We start from the raw sequence: 15708 nt of genomic DNA on the forward strand, positions 1-15708 counted from the left end.
ATCGACAAAATGCCCCAACATGGAGTTAAAGTGTTTTTAACATGTTCTTGTGGCATTTTTCTGATGCACGACGTATCCAAAGAAAATTAAACTTAATTTTGCATATCTGGCTATTTTTATATTTATTAAAATCATACTGCCTATGTAGCCCAAATCTGGGTCTCCCTGTGCGGGTCCCCAGCCCGGATAAAACACAGGGTTATGTCAGGAAGGGTATCTAGAGTAAAAATCTCTGCCAAAACACTTGTGTGAATTGGTGAAAGCTGATTTGCTGTGGCGACCCCTGAAGAATATGTTGAAAGGTGAACAAAGAAAGCTGTCAATCATAAGCAAATAAAAAGTGCAGTTTGAAAAGTGTATTTGTGTTGTAGACACAGATGGATCAGTCATGGGTGCCAACGCTCCCGCCCACAACTCTGAGGCAGATTTCCACTGACCTACTGCTCCTCTACAGGAACTATGTCCTGGAAAACTACAGTTTGTTTTAATTTGGACATAGTCGTGATCAAAAGACCACTTTGAAAGGAAGTAGATCAAAACCGGATCAGAGGGAGTTTTTACAAAATTACTTCGCCCTTTCTTCCTTTCACACCTGTCAGTTTTCTAAATACAATCAGAACTTTTAAATCCACCATTGTATTTTGAGAGTGTTTAAAATCTAAAAAGGTCATCTTTATTTTTATTTTTTTTTGCAGGTTGGAGCAGCAAAGAATTGAACAGCTGGAGCGGGAACGACAGGAGAGAGAAAGACAGGACTTTGAACGGCAGGAAAGAGAGCGGCTGGAGAGAGAAAGACAAGCTACTCCAGGTGAGGAATCACCTGAGCTGATAGTTGTGACTCCACAACAGTTTTTGGTCTTGCATGTCTCCTTCTAACTTGCTGTAAATGTGATGTCTTGGATGGTTCCAGAGATAATCCCGCTGTGTTGAATTATCGGAGACAAATGCCATTTTCCATTAATGAAACGTCTTCTTTTTTCTTACCTGAAGACGACTAAAGTGGTGATTGATGGTTTCTCGTTCTCCTTTTCAGTCCATATTCCTCCAGCTCCACCATTGGCTCCCGGGGGTCCCGCTCCTCCTCCAGCACCTCCTCCACCTCCTGGGCCTCCCCCAGCTGCTGGCATACCCCCTCCTCCAGGCCCTCCTCCCTCAGGACCTCCACCAGCCCCGCCACTGCCCGCTCCAAGCGGAGGAGGAGGCGGCGGCATTGGTGACGGGGGAGGTGGAGCAGGAGGCCTTGCAGCTGCCTTAGCTGGTGCTAAACTCCGCAAAGTGTCCAAAGTGAGAATCTGTCAGATTTCCCACTCCTACTCCTGCAGACTGTTGAATGCAGGCCCGAATCAGCTAATATTCACTGAAGAAAAATCCTTCTGGAGTCTCATGATCATTGTGGACCACCTCTAATTTAACTGAATGCCCAGTTAATAATGCAGATTACGGATTTCTCCTTTTTCAAAATCCATTCTGGATAGTTGAGATTTGCATATCTATTAGTTTTTGTCATCTGCTGCCCCCAGCAGGAGGATGGAGGCAGTGCAACTCCAATCAGCAGTGCGCCTCCTATCGCCAGAAACGACCCCAGCCGCAGCAGCACCGCCTCTATTGGTGGAGGAGGCGGAGGAGGGGGAGGTGGTTTGATGGGTGAAATGAGTGCTATTTTGGCCAGAAGGTTGGTAGCATCACTCATATGCTTTCATTTAAGACCCCTAGATATGAAATAACGTCACGATTCTTATCACAACAGGAGGAAAGCTGCCAACACCGGAGAAAAGCCACCTCCAGTTAAAACACAAGATAACGTGAGCATTTTTCCACCCAATGATAATAATGATATAAAGACTAGAATAGTTAATGGCGTGACTCAGATTTCATGGAAATCTCTGGTCTTTCTGCACAGGATGACTCAGACTCTCAAGGTCAAGCTGGTAAGAAAAGAACAGTTTTAATGACAACTTATCGCCTACAATCCTTCTGAAAATAAATATAACTGCCACGCAGAGCTACAGGTTGTTTTTTTTCTTCTCTCTTAGAAGCACCTCGAAGACCCTGGGAAAAAACACCAATGATCAGGTAAACGTAGATCTAATGGTTGAATGTCTGTCTTCCCCACAGGCTCTCTCCATTAGTGTGGTCTCCGTGTGTGTTGTCAGTTTTTCTTTTTTCATGTGCGCGTCTGTCTTCAGTTGTTTTTGTGTGCGCGTGCTGTTCATTTTCATTCTAAAAAGGAAGAGTGTGTGTGTTTCACTAACAGGAATAACTCCATCCCCAAGAGCATGGACTCCACCCCCTCATTGTCCCAGGTTTTAAGGTATCCGTGTTGTCCAGATCCCTCATCGCCTCGGCTACTCTTGACTTTCTTTTCCCCTTAAATCAGCAATGTTGCAGCCTTTTGGGTGGCATATTTATTTATTTGACAGGACCGTGTAATGGATTGGAAAATGACATGCAGGTACACCAAAAGGTGTAACACCTTTATCCGTTTAATCATTCTAAAACCAGAAACGATTATAATTTAGCTTTCCGTTTTTTTATGCTGTAATTTTAAATGTAGGTTCATTGACTATATTTCATCGTTCACTGACAAACTGGCACCAATAGGGCTTATGTGAACAAAATAATTGACTTGCAGTTCTTACATTTAATTTATCTTGATGACTTTCTGCTTCTCTGGGTGGTTCCTCTTTCTTCTCCTCCTTTGTTTCTCCTCTACCTCCAGGATTGGTGAATAGTTGTGGCTTTGACAAAGCAGCTTTTTCTGCAAACTGCTGACATAAACGATGCGCATTCCTGTTTCTTCTATTTGTGCAGGACAAAGGGAGCTGGAAACAATAACGATGCAGGAGGATCGGATGACTCTGATTTAGAGAAACTGAAACAGGTAAATACTGAGAGACTGAACTTTCTGATTACAATTATCTAGATATTTAGGATTTTATATCATGGAGACAACAAAAGGCAACAACAAATTTTTTTTCCAGATGTATTCAAACTCCTGCATTTTCTTAAATGTATTACAGTATTTTCTGTCGCACAGCATTTCCTAAAATCTACCTTGAGGGTCATTCTTAACTTGGGGGCAATAACAGGACTGCCTTCCACCAAACGTGCTACAAGCTCTATTTAAGTCTGCATTGTTATCTCAAGCAGAACACCATCATACGTTAAGTTTCGAGCTGCACAGCTGGAGGTTTATCTTGCTATGCCCCAAAGCTGTTTGCACCATGTGTTGTAATGTGGTCCTTTATTAACTTATATGTTTATAGTATTCAATAAGCTGGTAGACAAATGTTTAGGTTGTATATCACATCTAGGTTGCGTCCAAATTCCTTCCCTACTCGCTGCATAGTGCACTGCATAGTGCGTTTGCCATTTTGTAGTGGTCTACAATTCCAAAATCGAGTGCCCTGGAAATTTCCCAGAAGTCTCTGCGAAAACCAGTGTGCATCGATGCTTTCCAGATTGGGAAATATAGACCACAATGCATTGGGTCTGAACGATTTTGCCCCCAAAAATGTATTCAAATGTGTTTTCTTAATATGCCATTCTCTTCAGAACACAGTAGATTCATAAATGATGGTTGCAAAACGCTCATATTGATTAGTTTTTCACTTTGTGAAATCGATTACGTCATATTTGCCGTTTAAAAAAAAAAAAAAAGTAGTGGTCATGGTGTCCAAATTGCTTTTAAAATCCAGGGCACTACATAGTCCGCACTATATCGTTTTTTAGTGGTTAGGGAGTAGGGGGGGAATTCGGACATAGCCTTAGTCTTATAATTGTTTGAAAATTGCGGTTTGAAGGGGAAAGTCTTTAAACATTACTTGACTGGGGGATAAAGAAGACCCACCCCAATGAGATTATGGTTCTTGGTGTTTTTAACATGTTCTTGTGGCGTCTTATAGAAAATTAGGCTTAAAATTGCATTTCTGAGTATTTTAGTATTCCAATCATTGTGAATCGATAGCAGATGAAAAAATGCAGTTTGAAAAAGCCTGCAGCAGTTACGCAGGTGCTATGTTGACAGACTGCAAGCTCCCTGCTCTGCTCTATTCTGATGCATCCACCTGCAGTCAAATAGATCCGTGTAGGTCTTTGTTTTTCCTCGTCTGAACTGGAATCTGGATCAGAACTGGACGGCTGGATAGCTCCAATATTTTTGGTGTTCTCCATTTTTGTTGCACCAGTAATGCTAAGTTGGGGGTGTAAGGGGCTGTAAGCTAGCGAGAGAGCATGTAAACTGCCCTTCACTAACAGTCCCCCCTACAACCTGGAGGAAACTCCTAATGAACTACTGCCACTGCAGAAAACATCCCTAGAAAACAACACAGGTTTTTTGATTTAGCTAAAAACAAATATTTTCCAAACTATCTCATACATCATGATTCCCATTTTGTGTGTGTGGTAAATTTGATTGGAAAACAGTTTTATTTATTGGGATTAAATGACTAACTAACTAATAAATGCATTAAATTAAAATTAATTTGGTCAAATTTAGGCCGTAATTGAAAGTTTAACGTGATTCTAAAAATGTTTAACTAGCTTTTCTTTGCATTGAGTCAAAACTAGAATTTCTTTCACTTTTATATGACCATATATTCTTTGTGGAATGCTCTACAGGAGATCTTGGAGGAGGTGCGAAAAGAACTACAGAAAGTCAAAGAGGAAATAATCGGAGGTGAGGGTTTTCTTCACACAAGTTATTGAAACCAAGAAAAAAAGGATTGTTGGACTTACTTTTGTCTTCTTCCTTTTACAGCCTTTATTCAAGAGCTTCAAAAGAGAGACACGTAGTTCCTTGGATGATGGGATGTTAATGGAGGGTGTCTGATCTTGCTGGGACCTCCTCTGTGCCCTCGTGTAGCCCAGGGATCTGTCTTTCTCCTAAAAAGTTTTCTCTTTTCTGTGTATCTTCCACAAATACACAAGCAAATTTTTTTTTTTTTGGTTGGCATATTTGCAACAAAACTTCAGATCATGTAAATCAAGCAACCTCCTCACATCATAACCCAGCACTCCAGTTCATCATCCATTTCCTTCTATCCTCCTTATTTAGAGCTTCCCTCTGTCGACTGTAACTGCCATATGAAAAGGGAGGCACACTGCTAAAACCACACTTTCAATTTGCTGCAAAGAAAATCCTCCTACCCGTGGAATAATCCATACGATTCAGGGAAAGTGTTAACTGTTTTTCTGTTATTGCAAGATGCTGGGATCTTTTTTCTTTTTTTTGTCTTGTGACGAAACTGTTTCAGACACCTGGGTTTAGTCGGTCTCCAAACGGTAGACGACAACACTCCAGGATGTTCTGCGAACCTGACTTGTTCACCATTGCCATGCATCAATATAAAAGTGGATATACAACCTAAGCCTTCACTGCTGTAACACAGAAAACGCTAGAAGAAGAGACGAGCAAAAGGGACAAAGCGAGTGCTGTGAAAGAGGAGCGTGTTGTAGTTTTATTATGTCTGACAACTGTACTGATATTTTGCATTGCACTCGATCCAGAGGATGTGTGTCTGTCGCCTTACCATGACGGGCTTTTCCCTCTCACTCAAAACGAGATATCGTTGGCCGTTGCAGTGGTCCTACTGTATACTGTGCTGCCATTTATTATTTTGTTCCTTTCTAGCTGTGTTTCTCTTAATTTTGAGACTTAAAATGGCCATCATGTGGTCAGATAATTTGGCCATGACCAATTGCCTTGAGAATAATATGAAATTATATATATCTATATATGAGGAAATACATATATATATGTTTAAGGGAAAAACAAATTAGATGTTCCTTTTTTTAATTAAAATAACTGGTGATTGGGGATTTAATTTCTGACAGTTTTCTTATGAAATGTTATTTTTTGGGTTCTTTTTTTTTCTAATAGTATAGGCTTTTTACACTGAGATATAAAGAAAACAGCTTAGAAACACTGGATTAGAAATGCCTTTATAGTCAAATACAGCTGCTTCCTAAAATGCACCACTTTGTCTTGAGTCGTTTTTTAAAAGATATCTGTGAATAAAAAAAAAATAACGTCTGCTATGGGCTGCTACTTCTTTACACTTATACAAACTCAAGGGGATGTGACGAGTGTTGAAGAAAGACGGTGAAGAAAGTGGTTCCACATTTAAAATAATGAAGGGATTTCATATGAGGCTCAGTTAAAGGGGATGAGTCCTAACATCAAGGACAAAGAAAATAACAGATGGACGACTGTTGGATTACTTGGCTCAGGTGTGTCCAGCCAATCACAAGCTGCATGGTTGGGGCCGGTTGGAAGCCGAATGAAGGCCCTTCAGGCCTGCAGGTGTCGGCTCCTGAGACTTGGTGCTTTAGGTGGAACAATTTGATTTCTGTTATGACTAATACAACTTTTCCTCAGTTTCAAAAAAAAGAAAGTCGAACTATTTATTCTAAAAGTCACAAAGCCTTTTTTTTTAATAGAAGTTATAATAAAAGGTTTATTTTATTTTTTTTAATCTTTCAATAGAGCTCTGGTGCTTCATGTGGAATAAAATAAATGCTCCTATTATGAAAAAAAAATTAACACCAAACCAAATGAGGTTTTTCAGGTATCTTTGAATTTACCAAGGAATATAAATATATAAATCAAAAGAAATATTTTCTAAAAGTTTAGAGCAGCTTTTCATTTAGGCAGGTTTTCAAGGTGAACCTCTCCATTATGGGGAAAAAGGTTTAAGCTTAAGTGCGTATAGACAAATGTTCCTGGAATAACATAGTCAATGATATAAAAAAATTACACATTTCAAAGTTTTAAAGCGCTTTCTTAATGTTATGTTCAATTGTGCAGGTGCTTCTGCAGAAAACATTTTCAAAGTAAATCCATTTGGAATGTATTTGCAACTTTCAGTTTATCTCAGAAGAATTGTGGAAATGTATTTTTAAAGTTGCATTTTTGTGACTTTTAGAGCATATTTTAATTAACTATACTTTAAACTGTGAACAGATTTTTATTTTTAAATCCTTTTTTTCTTTCTTATCAAGCCATGTGTGAAGTATCGAGACCTATTTAAATAGGTTGCTCTGCAGGTGTGTTTATTATTATTATTATTATTTTTAAATAATATAAGAGATATTATGAATGGATGATTTGAGCGGAGATAAATTAAGTTTTTCCACATCCTTCCAGAGCTTCCTGGCAGCTTCCGGACTGGGAAGGCGCTGAAGCCGTTTCCGCCGCCATTGCGGATTTCAGAGAAGATCAGCCATAGCCGCTGCAATTCATCGATGCGGTGCAGAAAGCATACACAGAAGGGGGAAACATCCAACATCTGACTCGCACACGCTTTCGGAAACCAACAAGCCAGTCAACCATTCTCTGTTTTTCGTCGTGTCACCGTTTTCCCTGACTGGCTTCGACCTACACGAACATCGAGGTCGTAGCTAGCGCGGTGCCATCGCCTAGCTAGCTAGTATAAGGCTAGAATTTCAGGACTCCGGGGAGAAGGCTTCAGAAAACCACCATGGCTCAGATCCTGCCTATCCGCTTCCAGGAGCACCTACAGGTACGTACGGAAACGGGTTGTTTGTGTTGCCCGCTGTTTTTAGCCACATTTGACAGCTCGCGAGCCGAGCTAACGTTAAACGTCAATACCCGCAGCGAATGAATGACCTCCCCTCCCCCGTTTAGTCAGCGGCTAGAAAAACAGCGCTTTTCATTCATTGCACTGCTTTGCCCTCCCGCTGGGAAACCTCCAAATATCCCTACAACAACAACAGACAGCAAACATTATTATTCTTATTATTTATTGTTTTTTGCATTTAATTCCCGTCAGAGAAGCAGATTAGTTTAGCTAGTAGCCTCTTTGCAGCAGCTCTGATTGAACCGTTAGCTTCGCTCCGTGATGCTGGACTCAGTCTCGTCATTTAAGGAGCATCACCACTGATGCAAACCACACCATTCATGTCTGCTGGGGGAAGCTATAGCGCTCGCCGTTGCTAACAAACAACAGCAACAATTGATGACCTGGCCGAGAAAGCAGCTGCTGTGTGACAGACAGGAGCCCACCATGTCACGACGGGCCGTTCTCTGTGCTAAAGCCGAACCGAGTGGACTCAATCCGGGTTCTTTACCAGATCCATCCGTGTAATACTGGAACTTGTGGTTCACTTTGATTTTTATCCAATCCGGAAAAAGTATTAAATCATGTTAAAGTAAAGCCCAATGCAGGATGTTGTGAGGAAAAAAATCTTTTGTTATTATTCAGCTTCCCAATTTTAAGAAGATATCACAATCAGATCAAATAATACAAATTAATTAAATTAAATTGATTACAGTTAGTTCATGCCTTAAAAAAAAAGAAGAAGAAATAAGTGATAAAAGGATCATCCATAGTTATACTTCTTTATTTAATTTTATTAGTGAAATCTATGCGTTTGACGCCGGAATCTATTTACAGCTATTAAAAAAAATGACTTGTGTTTTTACTTTTAAAGTAGATGCTTAATTGATGTAAGTTTGCTTTAAGTGTTTGATGCATATTTGCAACAGAAGATGTCAATGAGAATACATTTCTGTTCCTTCCAGAAGTTAAATTCTTTTTCTATTCTATAACCAACATTGAAAATTTTAGTTTGTTTGGAAACATGAATTTTTTTCTTGATCTACTTCTCTGATCAAATCTAAGACGCCATATTGGTAATTATTTTATATTAAATAAAAATGTGTTGTCACAGTTATACATGGGTAATTTAGATGATTTTTGTAGGAAATTTTAGTCGGAAGGGTAACTTTTCTTGCATCTATTTGGCCAAATTGATCCATAAATTATAAACAATTGGCTCGATTTTCATCAACATGAACAATGTAACTGTTTATTAAAACAAATGGACTCCATTATCACATAAACTAGCTTGATAAATTAGGATTTTGTTCAAATTTATCTTCAAAATGGTGAATATTGCATTTATCTGCTTTTTCTTGTTAATGTATTTCTAATAGGTAGATCGCTGAAGGATTTTTAGATCTTTGATAGGTTCATCTTTGTGTTGTAATGTCAAGAGATGTATTTATCTATTGGTCAGTTTACTTTATTTATTTATGCGTGTTTTCATCAAATTGTCCAATCACTAATTTACCACCAGCCTCTGTCATTTTTGTGTTCAACTTTCCGATCTGCCTGTTAAAAAGCTTTATTTTTCCTCTTCCATTCAATCACATGACAACAGCTCCAGAACCTGGGTATAAACCCGGCCAACATCGGCTTTAGCACGCTCACCATGGAGTCTGACAAGTTCATATGCGTCCGGGAGAAAGTCGGCGAGCAGGCTCAGGTCGTCATCATCGACATGGCCGACCCCAACAATCCCATCCGTCGGCCCATCTCTGCCGACAGCGCCATCATGAACCCCGCCAGCAAGGTGATCGCGCTCAAAGGTAAGACGCCGTTCTGATGCACGACGCCGAGTTTGCACCCGAGCCAGACAGAAAGTAAGGCAGGTTTCTCTGCAGTCGCGTTAGCAGTTAAAGTTACAACGGGTCGCTTTATCTCTCTTTTTTTTTTTTTTTTTCTTACCACTTTGCTCCTCTTAGCTGTCACTGGTGTAAATTTTGTTTGTGTTGTTATATATTTCTCACAGTCTGCTTTTCATTTTGATGTTAGCCACTCCATCTCTGTCGACATATGACGGACAGATATCAATTGTAAATGTGATGCTCTTTTCAGAAATGCAGCTGTAGTGTTAGAAACATATCATACTGTCATGAACGCTTTGTCTATTTTTGCTTGTTTTTGTTCTTTTTTTCATTTCTTACTGCTCTCTTATGTGTGCAGACGGTGAGTTGAACTTTACATATCATGAGTTGTTAAAGTGATCCTGTTATGCACTGTTTTGACGTGTTTGCACAGTACCGACACACAAGGACAACATGACACAATTATTGCACATCACACATGTTTAAATGTCCTGGACGATTAGCTCCAAAACACCACGATTAGCCGCAGAGACCACACTGCTTGCATCTATCAGTTGTGTGGTTCTGAAAACTAAATATGTGGTGGAAATGCTGGAAAAATTTTAAAAAAACAAAACAACTGTTGCATCATGAAAGCAAAAATATTTACTCTCATTGATCATCAGGGATGTTAATGGAAAGCTGTCACTCTGATTTCTGAAACCGCTTTAATTTCCATGAAGGAAATATTTTAGAAGCAGAAAAAACACGACGACATTCAGACGAATATTTTAAAATAGGAATCGAATTTGGTCTTAGAAATGTATAACACTTTAGAGGGCTTAAAGGGGCCAAAAAAACCTGAACATTAGGTTTTTATAAAATATACACATACAGGGTTTATAGTGTATACTGTGTGTACTCATATGCATTCAGATTTGACATTGTCTCCCTTTCATATAGGGATTGATTTTTACTCAGTGTCCCGCTTTTATTTTGAAATCCTCACTTCATCCCGATCCAGTGATTTGCCTGCTCATCACATTTCACCGTTTGGTTCCATCCCAGACTGTTCAAAAAATAACTTATTTTTACACCAAAGAAACGGGAGAAAATCAGCTGCATCTGAGATGGAGAGGTTTTATGATTATGCAGTAAAAGAAGACTTAATTACAATCACTAATTGTTCTAATTCAACACAAAAAAACAAATCCTCTTCAGTGTAATTCATTTCAACTGCAATTTGGGCTATTTTCTATTACAATTCAAATTATTTTTTTGTGTTTTCTAAGGGCTAATAATTTCAGCCCAAAACGCAGTAGTCATTCTGATTCCCCGTCAGCGAGCTTTGGTTTAGTCACAAAACACAAAAACGCCTCCCTTTTGGGTGAAGTAAACCTCCAACATAATTAGCCTAAGGAAGAGTCGCCACACGTTTTTATCACAAATGATGGAACAAAAACAAAATGTGCGATAGATAAACTAGGATGGAAATAAAGGCATTATGATGTCAAATCAAAAGGAAGAAAGGCAAACGGAGGGAAGGAGGGAGGATGTGTTCTCTCCCTGTTCGTATTAAACCCATTTCCTTTGTGGATGGTGTGATGAGGAAGATTATGCAGGACTCTAAAGGATTATTGCCACATGGAACCTATTGGCACTGATATAGTGTGTTCATTGTAAATTATAGCTTCATTTTTAAGGGTACTTCTGCATAAAACGTTAGTCTGCCTTTTTCCGCATTGACCAAACGCATCTGTCCATCACTCCTCCCATCATTGCATCCGTTTATCTTTGTGATTGTTGAGTCGACTTTCACACCATGACCACCATTCCCGTCTCCCTCAAAGGTGTGTTTGTTTTTAGGATATTAATAAAGTTATGTCTTTTTGTGGGCAGTTAAACGCTTGCTTTAGCTTTCACTGTTTCCCTTTTTTAATCCTTAGTTTCTTGTTTAATTGATTAAAAAAATGATACAAGGGGGAAAAAATGCAAAATTTTGCGATATTTGTTAGATTACTTCATTGATCTTTCGACATTAACTAAATTTAAAATAAGCATTTCAAATCAGAGTAAGAATATCTTTGCTCTTGTCCTAGGTGACAGTGGTAGGGGTTGATTTAAGACCATCTCTGTGGTTTAATGTCCAGAAAAAGTCAGGAAGTTGAGAAAAGCCGCCCTACTCTGATTTACAGACACTAGAAGAACTGTAATCTGATTAAATTCCAATATTTACCTTAGAAAAATGGACATTGGCAAATACTTTTGAGTAATTTATAAACATTAGAAATAAATCCAAGAAATGAGGCTTTTTCTAGGAGACAGCTTTGTGTAGATTTGGCACCTTTTTTTACTAATTAAAAGCCTTTTTTACTTGTCTTTTAAATTTGACCCAAAAAAAGGTCATAATTTTTTTAAAAACTCAATGAATTGAGTTTTTTTCCCCCATTCAGTTGGAACCAAACCAAAAGTCTGCTGTGAATTGCGTGTTGTGGGTTCAGTCTGTAGATTTGAGGTTTGTTTCGACCCCGGTGGTTCGGAGGTTAACCTCATCTCTTGGTGTTTTCAGCTGCAAAGACCCTGCAGATCTTTAACATTGAGATGAAGAGCAAGATGAAGGCTCACACAATGACAGATGATGTGACTTTCTGGAAGTGGATCTCTCTGAACACCGTCGCCCTGGTCACAGACAATGCCGTGTACCACTGGAGCATGGAGGGCGACTCTCAGCCAATCAAAGTCTTTGACCGCCACTCTAGCCTGGCGGGCTGTCAGATCATCAACTACCGCACTGATGCCAAACAGAAATGGTTGCTTCTTATTGGCATTTCAGCACAGGTAGCCTTGTCAGTGAAGCAGCTGGAACGATTTGTAAAAAAAAAAAAAAAAGAAAAGGATCTGAATGTAAACTGATTTGCTTGTTCCGTTCAGCAAAACCGTGTCGTTGGAGCCATGCAGTTGTACTCTGTGGACAGGAAGGTGTCACAGCCTATTGAAGGCCATGCTGCAGGCTTTGCTCAGTTCAAGATGGAGGGCAATGCTGAAGAGTCCACTCTGTTCTGTTTCGCGGTTCGGGGACAAGCCGGAGGAAAAGTAAGGTTGCCCTGCAGTCAGAACTTTCTCTAACATTTTTGCACCAAAAAATGATTGCATCTAATTGCAGCAAAAGTAATATATGGGAAGCCTTGCAGAAGCCTAGACAGCCTGGGTTTATTTCTGTTGCTCCTAATTTCCTTTTTCATTTTCCTGCTAGCTTCACATCATTGAAGTGGGAACTCCCCCAACTGGGAACCAGCCTTTTCCAAAGAAAGCTGTCGACGTTTTCTTCCCCCCAGAAGCACAAAACGACTTCCCCGTTGCCATGCAGGTACAAACCTTTCTGTCTTTTGATTCTTCAGGTTTTCCGTAAGCAAGGAATCTTTAAAAGAATTCATCATTTGGATACATTTAAATTGAGCTTTCTTTGGTACCTTTTTTTTTTTTCATAGATTCAGATTCATACAATAAATTGATCACAATTACTCTTCATTAGATCAGCTCCAAGCAAGACGTGGTCTTTCTAATCACCAAATACGGCTACATTCACCTGTACGACCTGGAGACAGGAACCTGCATCTACATGAACAGAATCAGCGGGGAGACTATTTTTGTCACTGCCCCGCATGAACCCACAGCTGGGATCATTGGAGTTAACAGGAAAGGACAGGTACTCGCTCCTACACTAATTTAACTTTGTGTTTCAAGAAAGAGGAAAATAAATCTAGCCATTGTGTGCTTTGACTGCACTTTTGATGTTAATTTTGTTTTTTGCAAGACATAACATTTTCAATTCAAGTCCAAATCGGTTTTAAACATCCATTTATTGACATTACTTTGCACTCAGAAAACAAAAACATTTTCTGGTTGTCTAGAGTCCACAAACAAAAAAAGTGAGTACATTTTTAGAAGAACTGGGTAAAGAATTCTGCTGTTCCCTTAATACATTGTTTTTCAACCAGTGTGCTGCGGCTCACTAGTGTGCCGTGGGAAATTGCCCTCAATCACTGATCTAAAAACATTTACAGTACCATCTCCAGGATATCAGTTCTTTGTTCATCCAAACAGGCCCTGATAGAACACTGAGTAGTTAGGAATATGAAAGATCGTAAAATACTTTTTTCTTTGTGTTTATTTGATTCTATTAAAGAGATTTGGATAAGAATGACAGTACCGCGATTTAGCTGCAGCTACAGCTGTTTTTGGAAAAGTCCCTTTAACGTCCCTTTAAGTCCCCTATAACTGTCTCCACCAATCATTCTTGGAGGCTAAATCCCATGTCAGCAGTCTGACCAATCAGAAGTGGTCAAAGTCTTCACTTCCTTGTTCCGTTTAGCTCATTAAGTCTCTCAGTTCCAAAAAAAATACCAGCTAAAGCTCGTCTTTAGCAGTGTAGTTTTCCACAGAATCTGGTATCAGACCGTGGAACAAGTGAACAAAACCATGAAGCTCAGAGACGCGAGTCTGTCTGCGTTCGGCGGCTGTTTGCACTACATCTCCCAACATACATTGGGTTAAAGTGACAGCATCTCAGCGCACAATGAGTCTTCGTTGTTAAACGTCTTGAAACAACAACGAAAACCCCTCAAACAGTTTTTAAATCTTCTAACTTAACTTTAATTACATCTTTTAGAAAAACAGCTGCAACTTCCACCTTTTTCTGCCACAATCATCACAAAAATGCATGTGAGATTGCAGAGGGGCTGTAGATCAATACAGACTGAGTTTCTCATTTTTTTATTTTTGGATGCTGGTCTGCCGCGGGATTTTTGTCAAGGTTAAAGTGTGCTGTGGCTCAGAAAAGGTTGAAAAACACTGTCCAATACATCTGATTTTTTTTTTTCACTAAATGACATGAAAACCATTTAATTAGAGGATTTAAGCAAATGCAATGCTCCATATCTGTCCCACTGTTAGCATTTTGAAAGCTAGTACCAAATACAGTGGGGCAAAACCGTGTTTAGTCAGCCAAAAAGATGAGAGGCCTGTAATTTTAATCATGGGTATAACTCAACTATGACAGGGGCGCTAGCGAGCAGGCAATGGAGTAGGTCGCATGTTTAGCGTGCTCTGCATAAATTAGCAAAAAAAGCCATAATACTCTAAAAAGTGCCAAGAAAACTCGTGCGGCTTAGCAACCTATCTTCTTTCCTCATCGCCTGGATTTTATTCTACAAGCTGAAATGGCAAGTAGTCTCCGCAAATATAAATATACGGGCAAAGCTGCTGCCTCTGCTAGCAAAGCGTGCTCAGACTCAGCTAGCTCCACACCTAGCACACCACCTGAAGAGCTAGGAGCACCAATGGAGCCGTGTGAACTGTCTGAGACGGGACTTCTAGATCTGAAGAGCGACATACTGGCCTCGATCAAATCAGAAATCACCCAGCTCTTCCAGACGGAGCTCGCAAAAGTGATAGCGAAGGAGTTCGGGGAGGTGAAAATGGAGATGCAAGCGGTCCGAACAGAGTTGGCCAACAACACCGCCACAGTGCGGTCAGAGTTGAAAGCAATTCAATCTACTGTGTCAGAGATGGAGCGAGGACTTTCAGGGTGTTCAGATGACATAACAACTTTACAAAAATCTGTCCAGCAGCTGGAAAAACACATGTCGATCCTCCAAGGAAAGTGTGTGGATATGGAAGGACGCATGCGGAGATCAAACATTCGCATATTGAATGTACCCGAGGAAGTTCCGACCACACCCGATTCAATCTCCAAACTACTCAAAGAGGTGTTGAAAATCAATAAAGAAGTGCTGATTGACAGATGCCACCGCGCTCTACAGACGAGACAAGCAGATGGGAAAGCCAGAGCGATCATCGCCAAGATGCACTACGATCAGGATTACACTGAGATCTTCCGCCGTGCCCGAGCTGCAGGTCCTCTCCTCTACAAAGGTGCCACCATCCTCATTTTTCCCGATTATCCACCGAGTGTAGCCAGCGCCAGGGCGGCCTTCAATGAGGTAAAAAAGCTTCTGCGTGGACGGGAGAACGTGCGTTATGGGCTGCTTCACCCGGCACAGCTGCGGATTACACACAATGGAATTGAAAAACGATTTAAGGATGCAGCACAAGCCATGACGTATGTGAAGGGAAATATTCTTTGAGGAGTGATTATTTTTTTACTATTTTCTCTTCTTTTTTTTCCTCAATTTTTTCCTCATCTACGTTATTCCTGTGGGGTTTTTTGTCACACCGGGAGACTGACGGAAATGCTCATCTGTCACACACAAATCATACTTCCACTCTATATGACT

At 40.0% G+C, this 15708-nt stretch overlaps 2 protein-coding genes across 6 annotated transcripts in view; both read left to right on the plus strand.

The window, feature by feature from the left end:
• Positions 1-6039, plus strand: part of vaspb (vasodilator stimulated phosphoprotein b) — a 29946-nt gene extending 23907 nt beyond the window's left edge. Inside the window, exons 5-14 of one of the 4 annotated variants that reach the window (XM_011482878.4) lie at positions 696-808; positions 1034-1284; positions 1521-1672; positions 1748-1802; positions 1901-1928; positions 2034-2073; positions 2255-2311; positions 2812-2881; positions 4621-4678; positions 4760-6039. In XM_011482878.4, coding sequence (XP_011481180.1) covers positions 696-808; positions 1034-1284; positions 1521-1672; positions 1748-1802; positions 1901-1928; positions 2034-2073; positions 2255-2311; positions 2812-2881; positions 4621-4678; positions 4760-4794 — 859 coding nt within the window. In that variant the 3' untranslated portion in view covers positions 4795-6039. The remainder of the gene's footprint in view (positions 1-695; positions 809-1033; positions 1285-1520; positions 1673-1747; positions 1803-1900; positions 1929-2033; positions 2074-2254; positions 2312-2811; positions 2882-4620; positions 4679-4759) is intronic. The other 3 variants (XM_011482879.4, XM_020708452.3, XM_078929897.1) reach the window with 3 other exon arrangements.
• A 1108-nt stretch (positions 6040-7147) lies between these two features.
• Positions 7148-15708, plus strand: part of LOC101157554 (clathrin heavy chain 1) — a 33146-nt gene continuing 24585 nt past the window's right edge. For both annotated transcript variants that reach the window (XM_011482875.4, XM_004075853.5), the window contains exons 1-6: positions 7148-7523; positions 9187-9394; positions 11982-12250; positions 12344-12505; positions 12666-12779; positions 12945-13118. In XM_011482875.4, coding sequence (XP_011481177.1) covers positions 7482-7523; positions 9187-9394; positions 11982-12250; positions 12344-12505; positions 12666-12779; positions 12945-13118 — 969 coding nt within the window. In that variant the 5' untranslated portion in view covers positions 7148-7481. The remainder of the gene's footprint in view (positions 7524-9186; positions 9395-11981; positions 12251-12343; positions 12506-12665; positions 12780-12944; positions 13119-15708) is intronic.

Source organism: Oryzias latipes, chromosome 13 (assembly GCF_053564925.1).
Source record: "Oryzias latipes strain Hd-rR chromosome 13, Olatipes_Hd-rR_3.1".
NCBI lineage: Eukaryota > Metazoa > Chordata > Actinopteri > Beloniformes > Adrianichthyidae > Oryzias > Oryzias latipes.